General features: G+C 37.1%; 2 protein-coding genes across 6 annotated transcripts in view; both read right to left on the reverse strand.

The window, feature by feature from the left end:
- Positions 1-345: 345 nt before the first annotated feature.
- Positions 346-14,416, reverse strand: pcmtd1 (protein-L-isoaspartate (D-aspartate) O-methyltransferase domain containing 1). 2 transcript variants are annotated; one of them, XM_042429486.1, is made up of 6 exons: positions 14,160-14,416; positions 7,405-7,869; positions 7,101-7,203; positions 6,245-6,416; positions 3,519-3,642; positions 346-3,156 (listed from the first exon to the last, which is right to left on the reverse strand). In XM_042429486.1, the coding sequence occupies exons 2-6, from the start codon at positions 7,709-7,711 to the stop codon at positions 2,783-2,785; spliced, it is 1,080 nt and encodes a 359-aa protein (XP_042285420.1). In that variant the 5' UTR covers positions 7,712-7,869; positions 14,160-14,416; the 3' UTR covers positions 346-2,782. The 2 variants fall into 2 exon arrangements, with proteins under 2 accessions (XP_042285420.1, XP_042285421.1); XM_042429487.1 differs by lacking the exon at positions 14,160-14,416 and adding an exon at positions 13,894-14,079.
- A 3,529-nt stretch (positions 14,417-17,945) lies between these two features.
- st18 (ST18 C2H2C-type zinc finger transcription factor) overlaps positions 17,946-20,706 on the reverse strand; it is a 43,077-nt gene continuing 40,316 nt past the window's right edge. For 3 of the 4 annotated variants that reach the window (XM_042429806.1, XM_042429805.1, XM_042429803.1), the window contains exons 21-23: positions 20,551-20,654; positions 20,302-20,448; positions 17,946-20,168 (exon numbers count right to left, since the gene is read on the reverse strand). In XM_042429806.1, coding sequence (XP_042285740.1) covers positions 20,028-20,168; positions 20,302-20,448; positions 20,551-20,654 — 392 coding nt within the window. In that variant the 3' untranslated portion in view covers positions 17,946-20,027. The remainder of the gene's footprint in view (positions 20,169-20,301; positions 20,449-20,550; positions 20,655-20,706) is intronic. The other variant, XM_042429804.1, reaches the window with a different exon arrangement.

A 20,706-nucleotide genomic window follows, 5' to 3' on the forward strand; every position in this document is an offset into this window, starting at 1 on the left:
GATTGAGACAAGCTTTAAAAATTTGTTGGAAAAGCGGTACAGTTGGGTGATGAGCGTTCTGTGTAACTGTGACATCTCGTGTTTGAATCCAGCCTGGGTTCTTCATCACATAATTCCTCTCTGTCACTACACTGCCAAGTAAAAGTAAGAAAAACAAAGAAAGATTATCACAAGCTTTATGTCACTAGAATGCCAGACTGGCATTTTTACAACTGTTTCTACTTCATATTTGTGAGCCATTATGACTCATTTGACTCCCTGACCATGTCAGATGTACTTGGGCAAGAAATCCATCCAACAAATAAGACATAAAAAGAGCAGTTACAATGATTAGAAGAGGCATAATGTGATTGTGACCTTTATTTTTGTGCCAAACATTTACAGAGAAACAACACATTTCCAAAATGAACTGCACACACTATGAGAAGTCAACCCAGGCCTGATAAACAGTAACAGAATTGTTTCGACTCTTGACGAATTAACTTAATATAAGAGCACAGAATTGGTTATGACTTGGTTTTCACCGGGTGCCATTTTTGAAGTCGAGTCTCATCCACATTAAATGAAATCACAGCAGTCCCATTAACTTTGGTGCAAGGCGTGACCTGAGAGTCGAGGTTGTAGGTCCCCTGCTTTCAATACTTAATGTGCTCTCTAATTAGCAATTACAGTTTCAGATAATGGTATATAAACTGCTGCATGCCTGTAATTGGTCATGTGAATTTTTAATGGATACTACGCAAATCAAATGGGACTATGTTGTTTTTGGTAATTATAAGGTGAGAAATGATTCCATTATTGCTTACTTGCAAAGCTTTCTGATGAATGTAAAAAAACAAAACAAAAAAAAAAAACCTTACAGAAAATAAATGATACCTCTTCACACACAAAAACTACTAATAGAATAATCAGCCCCATTCTCAAACAAAATATTTTTCATTACACCAGAACAAAATGAAGATCTATAGCACTAATATATCTTATCTATTTAACAGACAGCAGTGGAGTTTGGATGTACAACGTTCCCAGTGTGAAGTTACAGTACAGCAAGAGGGTGCTACAACAAACCAAATGCAAATTAAACTGTATGCAGAATCATATGATAACAACACATATATATCACTTTTATATTGAATAGAATTCATATCAACAACATTCAACTCAGCTTTTGGAAATACTAAATTATGCATTCAAAGTAAGATGAAGAAAATTCCCCAAGTCCGTGACAATAAAGCATGAACAAAAACTGTGACATCTATCAGTGATGTGCTGTTTTTTTTTTTTTCATATTTTTTTTTTCACTGTGGAATGTTTTGTAGAAATATACCATCGTTTGGGTTAATTTACTGTGCCAGAAAACTCGCAGAAATCCTAATGTGATGGGGTACGTTGGCACTTAAAAGCCATCACTATCAGGGAAGTTCTGCAAGCAAATTGTACTTTAATAGGATTTACATTACGAGCTGAATCCACGATACAAATTAAGCCAAAAAAATGGCACCTTTTTTTATTTTATTTTTTTTTTACTTGAGGGCTGCAGAATAAGGTGCTTTGTTGGACACTTCTACAGTCCAGGATACAAAAGGCTTCAAAATCCTCAGCGATTCTGATTTTGCATTGCTGTCAATAAAAAAAAAAATGCAGTACTATACAGGATTTGAGATTTGTCTCAAGGCCATCTAACTGATTAATATTCTTGAAATCCTTTTTTTTTTTTTCTTTTTTTTTTCCACAACTACATTTCCAGACTTGATCACTTGGGACATCACCTCCAGTGACCAATTAGAAGATGTGAAGCAAAGTCAGAGATACCCAAGACATATACAGTATATTCATGCATGTTCTCATTATTAACCAACACCTCTCCTTCACCAGTTTCCTCTAAAGAAAAAAAAAAAAAAACACCCTTTACCAGTTTCATCATTTTAAAACTCTGATATGATTCATTAAACTCATATATTTTCATCAGCAACAGAGAAAAGAAACGTGGAGAGGAGAGGGGGTTCTGCCTGATAAATGGTCTTTCCAGGGACGCCGTCAACACCTTCTCATATCAAGTAGGATGTCAGCTACTCATATGCAAAGTGAGAAAACACAAGAATGTAAGCACCCTGTAGAAAAAGTTACATGAAAAGGTGCCCTGTAGAAAATATTATGATCCAATCTCGTCTCTGAGTGATCTCTTATAATAGGGAGGTACAAAACACGTTGACCTAAAAACAAAATATCAAGAGGAGTAATGACATAAGTGTCCCCATTCATGATTACGTAAGAACGTCTTACTCTTTAACTCAAAATGGGAGGATGTGGCCTTATTTGCTTTTCAGCGTCTTTTTGCTCCTTTCGACATCATTACCAGACGCTGATATTAAGTTAAAGCTTCTAAAAAAGGTGCAATAAAACTTTTCATCTCAGCATGATCATATTTTAACAAATATAGTAAGAACTTTGTTTTTATACAATTTTTCTTCTGCAAACTTCTGCAGACATCCTGACATTTGTGATAAAATCTGAATCTCAAAACGGGTTTCTGAAACTATGTCCATTTAGTATATTTTTTACATTTTTTTTAATATACAAATCAAAAGAAAACATCAACATAAACTAACAACTCATGACAATCATAACATTATTATCCAATATTATCTATGATCGCCTTTTTTCCGGTACAGTTTTGCCATCAAGATTTAATGGAAATAATGCTACATTTGTACTGAAAAGAGTGAAGAAAAGCATTTCAGCAGGCGCTGCACTCATTAAGAGTGGATATCGAGTGAATCAGTCATTTCTCTCTGTAATACAGCAAATATGCTTTAAGTGACTCAGGCAGCGGTAAAGCCATTATTTGGTCTCTCAACATGTTCACTTGCTTGAGGATTTCAATTTCGCCAATGTCTCTTTCCTCTTCCTCCTCCACTTCCTTGTGTTCTTCCTCTGGGTGCTCCTCCTCCTCGCTCTCTACCATTTGGGGAATCAGCTGGTTGCCTACAAAAACATAGGTGTTGATGCGCCGCCGTCGGCAGCGCCTGCGTTTGCGCTTCTGGGGAACTCTTTGCACCATCCCCTTCCCCTGACTGTCCTCATTGGCCAGGTTTCTGAGAGTGCGGCGTATGTAGATCCGAGACAGATCCTGTAGGCTCCGAACAGTCACTGGGGCTGAGGACAAAGAGAGATGACACAGTCCTTCAGGGCAATGCGCCACAAACATAAGAATAATCCATAAAACTGCAACAATCCTTCAACTAGGTCACCACAAACAAGAAAGGCCATTAGAGGGAAACTCTGTCTCAGTATTTCAAGGAAAGGAAAAAAAAAAAAACTGGCACTATGAACCAGCTGCAGGCCGAGCTCAAAGCAAATATTGCTTTAGGAATGGTCTCATCACTTCATTTTAAATATACTGTCTAACTTGAAATACTGCCTGCTGCTTTACACTTCAAGACCAGTTAGGAATAGTAAAACACAAAGACTGATTTTGTTTTGTTTTTGTGTTGAGAACAGAGACCGGAGAAACTCACGCAGTTGGACAGCGTCAGGCTTCTCTCCATCAGCTCTGCTCTGCTGGACCAAGGGGGCAAAGGACACAGCCAAGATGTTTTTACTCTCCCATGTGCATTGGCCAGTCCTGGTTATCTGGGTCAGCTGCATAAAGAGACAAAAACCTGAATCCAGTACTCAACGTTTATTTGCCACCTGTATAGAGAGGATTCATGTGGGGATTATTTACTGTGGTTGATACTGTATAGATACCAGAGATTCATTCTAGCAATTATCTCTGTATAAATACAGTAGCTGCTTACTAAATTACATTCACACATCTAATGATTTTACTCTAAATCCCGGGTGTTTATTACAGTATGGCTGGCAGATGTATAAGCATCAGTAGATCATAAACTCTGCCCCTGGAGAAGAAACACGCTCCTCTTTCCTTGTGCATATATGTTTCATCAATAGCTGCATGAAAGATTAATTCCATTTCTTATGTGGACTTTATGTTTTATTACTTGCTCAGTATGTGAACACAAAGGGCTTTAAGCACAATCTAACAAACTCTGAGATGAGTATCACCAAGACAGTAAAGCTATCGGGCTTTTTACAGGCAGCAATCTCAAAAAAGCCTTACAAAAGACAAGGATGGGACATATTGATTAAATCCTCTATATGTATATTTATATTGCGATAACGATTATATTTCTGTCAATTGACTTATCAATTAATCAAGAAATCATTGCAGCTTTAATTGTGATACTACACAATATTCTTGAAAATCAATTGAGAAATTGTCAACAGATAAAATAAAGTCAGGAATGTATGTTTTCGGCAAATCTAGCAAATTAAATACTAGAGTGATTTATTACACTGATGCAAAAATTATAAAACCCAATGTTGCCATCAATCAGTTCAGCTCATTGATTTGCAACATTGCCCAAAATACTACCAGACATATTTAAGGGACAGTTGGTAGCCATGATATACATTATCAATTAACCTGCAAATTAATATTTTGATTAATCGATAAATCATTTGGTCTATAAAACATCTTTTAAAATTGTGAAAAATTCCCACATTTTAGAAGCTGGAGCCCTCCAATTTTTAAATTTTTGCTTGAAAAATTAATCTGTTATCATAACAGTTGCCAATTAATTTTGTCAATCAACATTTTCTATTAATCATTGCACTTCTAGTACAGTATATATATATACAGTGCCAGTCAAAACTTTGGACCTACCTTCCCTTTCACTTGAATGAGAAAGTATGTCCTCTGACTGGTACTCTATATATACCTACCCCTACCAGACACATCTTAAAATACTTGCTGGTGTGAGAAGTTTGCTATGCAAGAGGTGGCGCTCAGTAGATGACAGATATCTGGTCGGCTCAGGCTAGACTAACAACTAATTAGCTGTCCACAGTATGACAGTTATCAAAACACTGTTAAACCACATGAGGCTATGCACTCATCATGCATGGTAATAAAGTAAGTGTATATCTTGATGGGGGAGGTGTAATGGTGTGAGGGGAATTCAGCTGGCACACAACAGGTCCATTAATACCAGCACACAGACACCTTGAGGCCAGATGCCAGGTTCATCCATTCATAGCCATCACTAATGTGTACTTCATTTAACACGATGATGCTGGTTGTCACGGTGCAAGGTCACTGTGATGACTTTTTTTCCCTTCCTATATAGTCACAATAGATATTTACATTGACTGTACAGCTTTCTGTTGAAATTGCACATGTTTAAAACAGTAATTTGATTAAGAGCCATAAATGTTAACTAACACTAACAGTAGTTCCTGGGCTGCTGTATGGACATCCTTTAATTTTTATGCTTCTGAGCTCATCTGACAACATATATATCTTGTTTTTTTACAAAAATACAAAAAGATGGAAAGAGTTGCCGGTGCAAAAGCCGGCTTCTTAATGTTGTTTCTACACATCAGTGCCCAGCCATGTCTTTGAAGAGTCTTGATCATACAGTATGTCAGCACTTTCTCTTTTCTCTTTCCCCTTACCCTTATTACAATGTGAGATTTCATCTGTGTCCACCCTGAGGAGCAATTTTAAAAAGCTTGTTTTGTGTGTTGATGAAAGGCCCAAACAAAGAGAAAAAATATGTCTTGAAATGTATTCATATTAGTGTGGACCTGTGTGAAAATGGGTGGTGGTGCTTTCATGCTGTTTAGATATAAAGCTACCATGATTCATAAGTGTGTAGGCTGTTTTTCCTTCCTGTCTTCTACCTTCTTTAATAATTCTGTATAACACGTTATTATTGATTTCTTTTAAGTATATTGTACTCACTGAACTCACTTCAGAGTTACAACATCTAATCTAACAAAAGCTTTGCTTGACTGAAACGCCTTAAATTACCCCAAATTATTGTCTATGAATCTGTCAGGATCTTTAGTTTTCTTTTAAGAAAAGGTTCTTGCCAACCCTTTTCTCCACCAGCTTCCCAAAATATTCAGAGTGCCCTCTTACATACCCCCCAGTCTGTCCACACACACACACATCCAGCATTTTAAATAAAACATATATATTTAAACAGGGCTGTGTGTGCTCCTCACACAGCTGCTCAAATCCAGGGGCAGTTGTGGCTCAATAATACATGTGAAAGTTGCACAACCAATCTTGTAGGTCAAAGCTATTTAACTTTGGTTTTTCCTCATGTTAGCACTTTGAATAGCAACGGTGATGTGTTGATTCTGTATTATTCCAATGGCTTTTAGCACCTACCTGATCCTCTATAGGCATCACCAGAATGCCTCCAATTTTGAGCAGTACTTTCATGTAATTTTCATGGTCTTTCTGCACTCCTGCACCGCAATAAATGCGATCGTACTGGTGACTGTCTGTTGAGATTTCAAGGCAATTCCCCACCACAAAGACGGGTTCACAGAACTCAAACCTGTGAAAAAAAAAGTACAGTGGATAAAATTTAACAACCGTGGAAAACACTTTTTTCTTCCATTCAAGCTCATTATCATATTTGTAAGCTGTGATAGAATTATGTAAATGAAATGAGTAGAATTAGAGAGATTCAAATGCATTTAATTTGCAAGCCAAAGTCTTGAGGTGCACAGGAGCCAAACTGGCAGGTAAAACTGTTACTAGTGCTCAGGTTTGAACACATCCACTCTCTGAGCTATGCTGGCTCTATGAATGGTTAAGTCAGTGGGTGGGTGGATCCACCACTTTGGTCCAGACTGAGATATCTCAATAACTATTGGATGGATTGCCATTAAATTTTGTGCAGACATGCTTGTTCCCTTCAGGATTCATTGCAATAACTTTGGTGATTCTTTAACTTTTCATCTACAGCCATCAGGCCAAAGAATACTTTGGTTTATGATCAAATACCTGCAAAACTAATGACATTGGTTGGTGTTCAGGCACTTCCAAGTCAGATATATTGAAATTTCAGAAAAATATGAGTTTCCCAATTACAACTTGGATCTTGACATAAATGCTATATTATTTACAAGTCACAGACTCCAACATGACATGAAAGGGCCATTAGTATAGCCTTTAAGATCTGATAACATGACTGTAGACTCTGTAGTCTTATTTTCCATTTCCTGCATGTACTCACTTGTCAAAGCTGTCACTATTCTTTATGAATTCATCCAGTTTCTCTCTGGCATATTCAACCACATCCTTATGCAGCTCAACTCCATGGTTCACACCAAATGGCCCTTGAAAAGAAACAACACATCAAGAGCAATCATTAAATAGTGTCCCCAGAACCGCTTATTACATATCATGGGTGTTGATTTGCACCATAGGCATACACGGTGCTTACGTCGTTGATTTGTTTACCTAGATCTCACAGAACATCTGAGCATTTCTCATACATGACAAAAACACATATTTGGAAAAAGGGCCATCATACTTACCTATGATAAGGCCGACCATTGTGCTCAGGTAGCCGGTTCCACTGCCCAGATTGAGGAAAGAAAATCCTGGCTGCAGTTTGAGGGCCTCCATCACCTCTGAGTATATACACGGAGCCGACAGGTGTATGTTCCCGTGCTTCCACGCCAAGTCTTTGTAGGCACTGTCCCGGTAGCCATCCAGGTAATAGTCACCACGGTCTATGGCTCGAAAAGCCTGTTCAACTTTTTCTGTGCGGATATACTGGGCTTCCTTCAGATTATCAATGAGGTCATCATTGTCCTCCCCAGCGCTCACGGCTCCCCCCATGGCGAAAAGAGAAGACAAACACAAGGGCAGAACTCGTACTCAGGATGAGTGATTCCTCCTCAGTGTGGCATGGAGATGAACGGCTGGCTGAAGGATCCTGCCGCTGTGACTCCTCTAGCGTCAGTTCAGACAACAGTCATGTCCAGGCAGCAAGTGACCTGGAAAAATTATATAAACACGTTATGGCAATATGCCTGCTAGGGAATACGGCATCTGGTTAAATCTACAAGTACAGCGCAGATGTAAGATGCTGATAAAAGTAAAGATTTATTAATCTTCTCACACTGGGATTGTCTTTTGATGAAAAATTAACAACTGTTAGAGAAACAGACTGAAGAATGAATTAAGTCTCATGTTACACCAGAGTTTATCCAAATTAATTCCCATCAGGATGAAAACTTCATTTGTAATGGGATCAATGAATATTTATTACAGACACTATATTCATCAAACTGTCATGTTTAAAAACAATCCAATAAAAGGATTTGAAAATATTATTTGTGGTTTCATGTAGGCAGTCTTAATATTACCATTTTACATGTCACCTCACCCTGGTTTACAGAGATGAGCCGCCTAGCATATACACACACTTTCCTTATTGTTTAGTCAATGCATAAAGGCCATTTTTTACAATCACAGCAGGAAAAACACAAACAATATATACAAATATCTGCCATGGAAAAGGTCTATTTGTCAAGTCAAAGAGGCTGAATTATGTGCTGCAACATGGTCACACATTGTCAACAGACAAGAGACAGTGTAATTACTGTATATGTAATATTTTTCAGGATCAGATGGACTTCACTGATTGTTTCAGGTACCATCACAACCAAAACATGGTGTAAGTCATGTAAGGCTGATTTATATGTCCAAGTGTCCAAGTGTCATGGTAGGTATGAGGTTATGTCACAGGTAGCTAGCATGAGAGGATTTATCTTATATTGCAATATTGATAAATATTGTGATATGATAACGTTTGTGGACAATCTATTGAGAAAATGTTTGATGGATAAAATATCCAGACAGGAATGACTGGAATGTTTTTCTGTTCGTCCAGTGAAGTTTAATACCTGACATAAAAACAGGTACATCATCACATTGATGGAAAAAATCATAAAAAACCTAATATTACCATAAACCGATCCATCTCATTGATTTACAACATTGCCCACAAAACAACGGCCTAATAAACCCAAAGAATTAGCTGCCACAATATAAATGGTATGCCAAGATTTCTGATGGTAGAAAATTTAATATCATCTCACAGTATTTATAGTCATATCATCCAACCCAAGCTAACATGCAAGCCCCTGATAATATAATGTACAATAATGTATTGACTATATGTTTGATGAGCTATATCAGGTATATCTGATGGACTAAACATAACATTTATTTTTTTCTTTCTTTTCACTGATTCTTGTCTGTTTTTTGTGAAGTACTGCATACTTTTACTACTTCTGGCCTGTAAAAATCCTTATAATGACAACAGCCTGAGAAGGTATAAATCACTCTTTAGCTGAGCTGCTCACAACGCATGTTCACACTAAAACCAGAACCTGTGATGTGGGGTCACAAGTTGCTTCATTTTAAGGGGTCACAGGCCAAAAAAGTTCAGAGCTGTATGTCTCTGGTGCTCTGGAAGTTATTTACTTTGTGAGTTCTGAGCTAAAGTACAACATCAGAGCAATAAAAAAGAGGGGAAAACCTAACACTAGTCAGCTTTTAAACATTTCACAGGCGCTTTGATAACAAAAAATATCCCACCTCGCTACAGAGTGAAAGGGTATATCTAGAGATACGGCCACAGGAGACAAGTCTTGAATTCCCTCTCTGCCTTCTCAGCATCTCCACATCTGACTCAGCTAATAAAGATTAAATTCAGAGGTGACTTTGTAGCAGGAGGCCTAGTAAGGTAATTTTCCATTGGCTCTTTCTCACAGGCAAAGAGAATCATTGATTCACTCACCATCACTGATCGTACAGCAGTGTATTTTTAAAAAAAAAAATTTTCCCTCTGCCCTCTCTGTAATGCATGTGAGTTGCCCGCAGTTCCAAGAAAATCCAGGAAAATGGGTCAGACGACATATTCAACAAGCAAATTGCTATTGGGCACTGCAGTACAGTCATACCAATGATAATCCACAGGGGGGTCATTACTCACCCGTTCCTTTAAGACAAATCAAAAAAGAGCAACGAGGTAATAACATTTGAAGCTAAGAAAAAAAATGGCTCTATGTAAACTGGAGTGTGCTGGTAAACACACACACACGGGGGATGTCCTCTGTTGACCCTGGCGTATATGGAAATAGGGTCGATGCCAGCTCAGGTCATGACTGGCTTCTATGACCCGGAGAGGGACACCATGCTGAGCCATTCTGGGTAACAAAACATGTAACGGATCCTTCAGTAAAACCAGATCAAGTCCACTGCTGTAACTAAACACCAAAGGCCTGTCTAGTACAGCAGGACGCACACACAGACTGCATCATCAAACAGTGTGATGTAAACTAATAATCCTGATGGTTACCATCATTTTATCAGCATATTATAAAATTATGAAGATGCTTTTGTAGTATAATGCCTGAGCACTTTCACACAATCTCACTTTGGGTAACAAGAGTGCATAATTTGTGAATTTGTAATTGCAGCATTTGTAATCACTGACTTGTGTTTCAAGCTACAACAGCCATGAAGAATATATTTTTGATGAATGATTTCCATATTTTTTCATACCAACAAATCCTGCCCGTGGATTTACATTTCTTGAAGCGGGTGTGTGAAGGTTCACTGCAACAAAACAACCATGTGAGCATGTAAAATTCACACTGAAGGGGAGGATAGATTAAGGACTTCAGAAGGTGTAATTCATGAGATGTGGCTGTGTGGGATATAAATTAAAGACTGTTTTCTCTGTGATGTCAAATGTATTATTAATACAACATGCGTGCATGTGTGTGCATTTTTACAAATGCAAATTCCATAGAGATGCTCATGTGTTTTCTTACTAAGCTACATGAACTGAATATGTTACTGGAGTACACCTGAGTATTCCTCTACGCAAAGAGACAACTAGAAAGGATCTGCACAGTCTTCCTCTCCACACTCAGTGAAGATTTCAAGACAAGATTCCTATTAAAATATTACCTTCGAGACATTTGTACTAAATTCTGGCTCTAGGGAGAGAAGCGTTGGTTGGTCAGTTTGTCCGTTGGTCCTGATGAATTTGATGATTATCTGAATTACTGCTGCCAGCGGGTCATATTTTCCACATGTCCATCACTTTATTTCATAACAAGACACCTTAAAAAAACTAAAAGACGCAATTCCAATTAAATCTGCTCTGAATATTCATGACACACAGAAGATTAATCATAACGATTTTGTGTCACCCACTGACCTTTCTTCTGACACCAGAGTTGCACTGAAATTTCCAATTTTACTTAATATACCTCAAAAGCTGGAAAAAAAACCAAAAAAAATCTATTTAACTTTTTGAAGACATTCACGCTTCCTGGAGGATTCATCCTTTGCATTTTAATGTGGTACTGACCCTCCTCTAGTGTCAAACTTTTCACACATAACCTGTCATTACACATTCTAAAGAGCAGATAGTCTTTGTATTTGCTGAGCAAAGTCATGCTCCCGATAAGGAGACACCTTTTAATTTTGTTGACCACCTTTTTAATGCAATAAATATGAACAATGTATTTTGCCATTTCTGGTGTAAAAGTGTGTGGTGTGTTTTCTACATACAGCGTCACGTATTGAAGAATCATCTTTGTTATTCAATCATTAAAGTGGATTTTAACAACGTCATATTGTGACTTGACTCTGTAATTGCCACCTCAACACGTGACTCCCAGAATCTCATAAAAGGTTCACCATAATGACCTTTCCTCTCGTGTCACCCTTGAGGCAAAAAAATAAGGAAGATGGACATGACTCACCAGAGGATAAACCATTTTGATTCTGATTTAGGTAAAATACAGCCTTAACTTTGGCTCCACCCTGAGGCCAAACTTTAAACATATATATATTTTTTTTGCTCCAGTAGTGGTAAAGATCTTATAGTGTGTTCAGACAGCATGGGAAGTGTATTTTCATTTGTTTTATTTGTGCAAATTTTACCTCTGGACTGTTTTTGTACTCTTAGTCATAAATAGCCCGTAGACATGACGGTTGAGGTGTGTATTGTAGCAAGCTAACCACAGAAACCAAACATTGTGTGTCTGAAAAGGCTCAAACTCATTTCAAACTTTCAAACTAGCTGGACTTCCTCTCTGATTTTTGCTCCTGTTGTCTTTGTGCATTAATGAAGAGGAGTCATGCAGTTTTGGGGTGAGCAGAAACACTTGAAAATACTTGACAAGATGTGTCTTCCTCTAAATTTGTACCACCTAATCAAACCTGTGCCCTATTTGTGTCTTTCCACTGACTTTGCATGCTTCGCTTTCAGTCCGGACACATCTGCTGAGAACACATTACTGTAGTGCAGCTACAGTCAATTTTACTGTTTGTTTGTATTCTGCTAAATGGGCTGACCCCTTCTTACATCTCTGACTTTTTAAATAAATAAAACATCTTTGCTGAGTTCATTCATGACCTCAGAAACATCAGTTGACTAAAAACAAACCTCAAGGTCCATTTAGTAGCTGTTCTGGAGCATGCCTTGTGATCTGGTAGAAAAATTAGCTTTGAAACTCAAGTATGGACAAGAAGTCCTTAAAACTCTTAGAAGAATATGGAAATTTTAACAACTCTAGACCTGCAACCAATATACAATTAATTATTTTCTCGATTAACCAATTAGTTGTTCGGTCTATGAAATGTCAAAAAATGGTGTAAAATGTCAATCACTGTTTCCCAAAGCCTAAGGTGCAACTTAAAATGTCTTGTTTTGACCTGACCAACAGTCCAGAACCCAAAGATATTTACTTTACTATCATGGAAAGCTAAATAAATCAGAAAATATTCACATTTGAAAAGCTGGAACGAGAAAAATTGGACACTTTATCTTAAAAAAATGACTCAAAACGATTATTCGACTAGCAAAATAGTTGGTGATTAATTTTCTATTGATCGACTATTCAACTAATCGTTGCAACTCTAGAAATCACTCTCTATGATCAAAAGCTCACAAACAGCTAGTAAATGGAACTTGAGGTGAGATTGTCAATGAAGGGTTTAGGTTTTGGACTGTTTGAAATTTGTAGGCATCACATTGGGCTCTGGGAAACTGTGGCAGGACATTTCTACTATTTTGAGATGTTTTTTAGACTCTAACTTAACTGATTGACTCAACTGGAAAATACTCAATAGATTAATTGATAACGTTGTTGTGTTACGGCCCTTCTATGGTTCTTTACCTGTGATATCTTTTCTGATCTTTTTTAAACTCGCCTTCACCATTGTGCACCACTCTGATCAGCTTGTGTTTACATCTTACAGGTGTTTATTTTTCTCTGTATATGCAGTGGTGTCCACAGATGTTCCCCCCAAAACTGACACCTGATGAAGCCAATCAGCTCTCCACCTGGTCACGTGCTGCAGTTGCCAGCCTCGTGAGCCAATCAGCTGGCTCGACACTTTGTTCGCACTGCGTGCGGCGATGGAGCAAAACAACAACAGCGTTTTCATGAAATGTTGTCAAGCGTTATTAATCGTGGCTGTTTATTAATCCAACCCGTCCACATCTGTGAGAAACACGACAAGACCATTCAAGCATTCATTACACAAGCTGACAACGATGAACAGTGTGTGTATGTGTATTTGTGTATTCATCCAGCTTTTGTTCCCACTTGACGACCAAAACGCAGTTGCTGGCCAGCTCTCTGCAGTGCGATTAACCTCAATCTTTAGTAGCAACTGGCAAAACCGGTTTGTTATGAAGAGGCTGAAATGTCAAGCCGTTCAGCTTTTTAATAACTGCTGCTGACAAATCCCACAAATAAAAAAAACAAAACAAAAACAAACCAAAAATAACTGATATCACGGAGGCTCTTCCGTGTGATGTGGCTAACGGTTGTGACAGAAAGTCTCCACACGCTCGCTTGTCTTTACGCATCAAATTCAAAGACGAGGTGCACGAAAAAAAATAAAATGTGTGAATTGCACAAATGTTAGTCGCAGTGACAAGTGATGTGATTGTGTTTACATTGAACGCCAAGTGTTTACATTACCGTCTAGTGTCGAACAACGCCATCTGGGTTGCAGTCAACCTGGCTAACGTTAGCTTTTAAGGGCCCGAGTGCGCCATCATCAAAACAGAGACAAAGCAGGTTAGGTAAGCTGCTAGAAAACACACACACACACATACACACACTTATACACAGTGCAGCTGGCCTGTTGTGGCACAGTAAACAAATGTTTTACTCACACTGTGAACACACACCTGCTAACTTACGGACATAAATTGGTAGTTAGCTAAAAAGAAATAAATACTCACAGTGTCGTGTCGCATTAACTCACTCCTTGTGCACCGAGCAATGCGACGGTTAGTGAAGACACTGACTTTCAGACGTTAACAGTCTCTCTCAGAGGACACGCACTGACTAGTTAACTGTAATAACTAACTATCTAACTAACTAACTGGCTGGCTGGCTGGTTGAAAAGGTAGAAAGTGGAAACGACGAGCCGTGGAGTCGGAGTGGAAGAAAGAACAGCTGAGGAGTGGATGTAAACACAGGTCACGTGGTTTTAAAACGTTGTCGACAGAGGGAAGCACTGTTGCTCCCACTGCTCATACCTATCTATCTATCTATCTATCTATCTATCTATCTATCTATCTATCTATATCAAATGTGCAATAAGCTCTTGTAACTGCAGCTTTTATTGTGCATGCACTTTTTGTTATATGTTTTTGAGTTAATGTGTTAAATAGTTTACTAAAATGATGTATATCACTTCAGATCACAGCTATTGCTTCTACTTTTTTTCTACAGTAACTCAATATGAAAGGAATATTGCTGTGTCTTTTTTGTATACATGTACTTTTTTTGCAGCATTCTTTAGAGTTAAGGCTGCGGCCAAGATTTATTTTTCAGTTAGGCTAACTAATCAATCATTTAGTCCATAAAATGTCAGAAAGTACTAACAAAAGGTTAGCATGAGTCCCCAGAGCTAAACCTCAAATATATTCAATTTATGATGTTATAAAACAGAGGAAAAACAACAAATCCTTGAACATTTGAGAAGCTGAAACCAGCAAATGTTCTTAATAAAGAGGTCTACCACAGAAAAGAGAAAGAATATTCATTCACTGAGAGCATTGGAAACTGGACAACAGAAGAAAACAATCATTTATTTGACTTGTCTTTGTGCATGTTAATTTAATAATTAAGAATTATCTAGAAAGAAATAGTTTAGGAGTATAGTATATAGCTGTCTCTTCAGTCTTTTCACAAGAAATTACAAAATTGGAAAGATTCTGGAAAGCTCTTAACCCATCTTGTAACCTAACACAGTTCCCGAAAGTAAAGGCCTAAATTTAGCCTGCAGCTGGTTTCCAGCTTGTTCTGGAAGTGTGGGAATGGATGATCAACAGGTTTAATAAGGGAGCAGTTGTGATCAGCAGATTCATGCAGGTCTGGGCCGGTCAGCTATCACTAAACAGGCTTTTTGTTGTTCAGTAGTTACAGTTTCCCCAATAACACATATAGGCAAAGGTTCAGGAAACTTTACTTCTGCTTCCACTTTGACAGAGTTATATATTGCTACCTAATTTTATGTGAGACAATAATAAACTTACAAACCAGGGCCCATGGGGGTATTTTAGTGACACAGGTGAGCTAAACTGAACATTCACCATCATTTTTCCCTCATTATTAGCAGAGATATTTTATTAGCATTTTTTATAGAAGATAAAGAGTCAGTTAAGACTCAGTTCCTCCAGTTAAAATTCATTTTAGAGCATAATAGAGTCTGGTTGGCAAGCTTAGCAAGTCATCAGCATTCATAGTGGAAAGTGTTGATTTCACTCTCTGTCGTTGTAAATGCGGTTTCTGGCTAAATATGTGACGCTTTTTGCAGCCTGAGCTGTTGTTCTTCTGCAGGTTGTCTCCTCTAAGGTGAAGAATTTATTTACTTCCTCAGTCTGTGGTTTTATTGCGTAATGCTGAGGTATTGAGCCTGACTCACATGACCACAAACTATCAGAGTACAGAGTACACAAAGAGGCAGACAGTTTAACTTGGGTTCATTCAAGTCTCTCGTATACATACTCATCCAGGATCATTAATCATGTCTCTCAGCTGTAACAGGCTTGACTAATGAGTCAAAGACGATCAGCGTCTCCACTCTGACTGAGGCCTGTTACTAGCTTCAAAATCAGGATGTGATATGAGGAAACCAGGGATGTAGTTGGGTTTTTGCAAATACTGAGGTCAGGGGTCAAAAGCAAAGCTGCACCTAGCTTAGAAATGTTTGACATGCCACCAAAAAGTCTATAAAATTGTTCTTATTTTTAAATATATTTTCACATCTCAATATATTAATACAACTGTTCACTTGTAGTATTTGATATGTTTAAATTGACTCGCCTCTCCACACTGCTGAGATTACAGTTTGGGTGGAGAGAAACAGAGTTCCTTTATTTTCTTATGATTATTAATCATATTTTGTGGTCAAATTTAAAGATAGCAACTCTACAAGCTTTCATAGCACATAATGTGTGACCTGTGTGTAAATGACATGACCCCGGTGTCCTCAATGGTCGCCCCTGTCCTGTATGGAACTACATGTTGCTCTGAAAATACTCTGTAGCATCACACAAAGTAGGATTATGGAGTATGACTGGATTTGCCCAAAAATTTGTTGTTATATTGCCTCCAACAAACCAAATATTTTGTTCCCACCTGCTTTATTATTAGGTTAATGTAAACAGACATACTGAACTTCAGCAGGGTTTAGCTCAGGTCAGATACATATACAGCATACGTTACAGGAAAGCAGTGCCCGATGTGACAGGAAATATGTTTGTGGTGGTTTCAAGTGTCAACCAACAGCTTCATATTTTGAATGCTGCTCTGCTACTTTCACCACAAAAAGAACGTGGTTTTAATATTTGGCTCATACATTGTCTTTGTTTTAGTGGCGCCTTACATGGTGACTTTTATTTCCAACTCGAGCATCTGTCAATAAATACATCAAAGATACAGAGATTTAAATATGTACTGGTCTTGATTTTTTGTGTAATTTTTATCATCAACATGATGGGAAAAAGATGAACTGATGACTGATTAGATAGATAGTTTTGAACCAGACGGAGATTTCAAACCACACTTCAGTTTTAAGGTTTGGTCCTTTCAGCAGTTTAAAAAGTGTGTTGAGTGATCAGTTAAAGATGCCAAGATGCTCCACAGAATGATTCAGATCTTTTGTTACCACATCTGTGAAATGTTTGAATGACTGTTTCCTAAGTTATTGGTTGTGTTTTTTTGACATAACTTGTAAGATGTAATTTCATATGTATTGTTTTTATAATATATATGTTAGTTTTGAAGGCTTGATTTTACATTTATTGCCTTCTTTGTTGGTATTTCACTTCAGGTGCATCACTTTTGGCCTTCTAAAATTAATGAATTGATTGATTTATTGTATTAAATACATTGTTTGTTTTAATTTAGTGGCCTAGCAGGCTTCTGAGTTAACTAATGTCCACCTAGAATATTTGTTGGTGTTTTTGTTAGTACTGTATTTTTCATATGTTGTCTGCAGTGACCTGTTGTCACCGTGCATGGACAACCAAACGAGTTTCCCCTTTGGGTATTAATAAAGTTATCTAATCTAAATTTAAATCTATTCCTCATGACACACCTGTATAACTGAATCCACCCAAGATGATTTCAGTGTGTATTATATTTTGATTAATTAAATTAAAGTAGTATTGGGATACATTTTTACATTTGTACATTTTTGAGACACGGGGGGCATAGGTCTCCAGTGGGACTTGAACCGCGGATGTTGATACCACGTGGTCAGAGTCTTAAACCTCCTAGGACACCAGGACCGTCCTGTATTTTGATTTTTACCCCCAAACAGCTCTGGATGTGCAGCTTTAACTGTCAGCATCTCCCCTCCATTGACCACTCCCTGTTGTTTCAAATGTAATGCCTATTTTTCACCACTAGGTGCTGCTAACACCAAAGGAAAGTTGATACCTTTGACTTGAGGAGTAACTGGGTTCACATATATTTGATTGACAGCAGAGTTAAAAGCTTTGAGAAAACACACAACCATTTGAAAAGTTTATTTCTACCATACACAAACTGTACAACACAGCGCATATCTGTTTATTATGAAATAGTAAAAGTAATAGGAAGTTTCAATTTACAAACTACGTAAACTGAAAAAGCATTACATTTTAATGTAAAAGAAAAGAAAATACAATACAATTTCATATCATACTAATATCGTTCCACAAAAAAGCATTTCACATTACAAAACATCAAATACTAATAGGGAAAAATAAATATTATTCACAAAACTTCCTGAGCAAACAATGTGTGGTGTAGGAATTAAATATAAGAAATTATAAATAAAGGATTGTTAAGTTTAAAGAATGTGATTCAAATTTAAAAGATTAAAATTCTTTAAAACATATTTGAGTATTTGGATAAAATAGGGTCATACGTTTTTCTGTAATTTGGCTCTTTTGCTGTTACATTTTTTTCTTCGAAATGTCCTAGGCTACATGTCTTTGACTTCTCTTTGCAGAAATGAAAAATGTATTGCTCAAATTACTGTCTTTTTTTTTTTTATTAACCTCATGTAAAATTGAGACCTGTATATAATACGGTGATATGACTACATTGTCCCATTTCCCTCTTTTTGTTGAAGGGCAGTGTGGTGAACTAAAAATACAAAATAATTGAAATACAAAAGTGCAATTGATGCAGACAAACAACTGATTAGCCAACAACTATCATTTGTCTATGTTTTCATTTCTTTTCTTTTTTTTTTTTTTTAATTTAATGATTGAAACTGAAATGTAAGTTGTAGTGGTAGTCCGCTCGGTTTTGAAATAGCTACTATTCAAATCTGCCCCAAGCTTTTACAAGAATATTCAAACTGTAAGACTGGTTGAAATGTTAAGGCTTGTAAGCAGTTTAAGATAAACAGGAGTAGATGTTTGTTTTTAATTCACTCCTTCCTCTTTTTTTTTGTACCTCTCCATGCTAACAAAAAGTTAAAATAAACACCAGACTCTTCAGTCTCAGTCATGATATTTCAAAACCTGACTTTGAGATTACAGCTACTGAGACAACAGTATTTAAACAGTCATCAGGAACATTTCCTCCTATGAAAATAATTGTACTGTATAATAAATTAGACACCATCCACATAATACTGTCCTACCACAAAACATAGTACTCGTATATTTTTATGGATTCATATACATTTAGGCACATACTATATGCACACTCCAAAGTGTGTGCACAGAAGGCAGTTTAATATCTATATTTAAAAAAAAAAAAAAGAAAGAAAAAAAAAGAAAGACATCTCGACAAAGTGGATTTTTGTTGCACTCTTCTTGTGGCACGCTATGCAAAGCAGATTCTGACATTCAGTTCACTGAATGATACATTGCATGTTTGCTCAGTGTCACCTCCTGCTTGCATTCAGCTGTTATTGGTTTAAGAGAAAAAAAAAGGTACAGTACAGTTGCATTGCATTTTTTTTTTTTTTTTTTTTGATCTCAGTGTTCACTTTGTCTTACCATACATTCAGTTTCCAATAAAGAATAGAAAGCAAAAGCAATGCTTAAAAATATCAATGCTTAGTAGTTTTGGTAGGTTTTACTTTCAAGGGAGATCCAACTTAGGGTCTAATAATATACGTTTTTCAACACTAGATGGCGAAAGTATGCCATGAAATTGGAATGTGCTTCTATGTAATTTACAATGTGCAGAAAGTCAACAGATTTTTTTTTTCAAATATTAAGCATTTACAATTCTAGAAATAAATAAAAATTGAGGAAATAAATACACTGATGAACAAATATAATAATAAATAGCGGTAATATAAGAATGACATGAACACATACAGATTAAAATCAAGCAAACCATACAAAATAATTAAGTGCAAGAGGAGTAAAAATCTCACCAGGATAAACATATCAAGTGAATGCAGAAACAGTAAAAGCATTACAAATCTGGCTGGTAATTTTCTCAGTGCAGTGTATTTACCGGGAAATGCCAAACACATTTCCAAAAGCCTTGTCTTATACATGCAGCCAAGCCAGCACTCTTCAGTAAAATAGAGCTATCTAGTGCCATTATCCCAAGTCAAAGAAACCTCTTGGTAGCTCTACAGCTTAAACATGGATGCCCTTAATAGCCTGTTTGATATTATCCAAGAGGGCCTTGCACTCTGGAGAGTATTCATGCTCCGAGTTGTTGTACATATCAGTTAATGTGTTCACATAGGCTTCAAAATTATGCTCACTGATGGGTCCCTGCAACAAAAACATGTTTGACTATTAGTGAAAACAGCACAGCAAAAAATGACAATTTCATAGAACATTAGATTTCATCCAGGACAGGTTAGATATAATGAGTTGTAGAGTCTTTGGTCAAAGCTTACTGTACCATTTGAGGCAGCTGAATGTCTGTTAGACTGTTAATGAGGGCTTGGCTAAGGCGAGCGAGCTCCTTCAGAAGGCTGTCATTGTGCTGTTCGATCATCTTGTTCTCCTCTTCAATTGTCTTCAGGTTACATTCCATTGACGAGATCTGCTTTCGGGTAAAAAGAAAATAAAAAAGAAACTAGTCAAAATTGGGCGACTAAAGATATCAAGCCACTGTCGTCAAAATGAACTTGTCGGAGTAAATACTTACCTGGGTTTGGAGTTGCATCATATCTGCCTCTATTTTCATGTTGGATTCATTCAGTTCATTTATTTCATGATCCAAGTGTTGAATGTCCTCTTTGTTTTCAACACCTGAGTTAAAGGAGATAATCAGATTTATCATATTCAAACTGAAAATCTTGAC

Source organism: Thunnus maccoyii, chromosome 12 (assembly GCF_910596095.1).
Source record: "Thunnus maccoyii chromosome 12, fThuMac1.1, whole genome shotgun sequence".
NCBI classification, from domain to species: Eukaryota; Metazoa; Chordata; class Actinopteri; order Scombriformes; family Scombridae; genus Thunnus; species Thunnus maccoyii.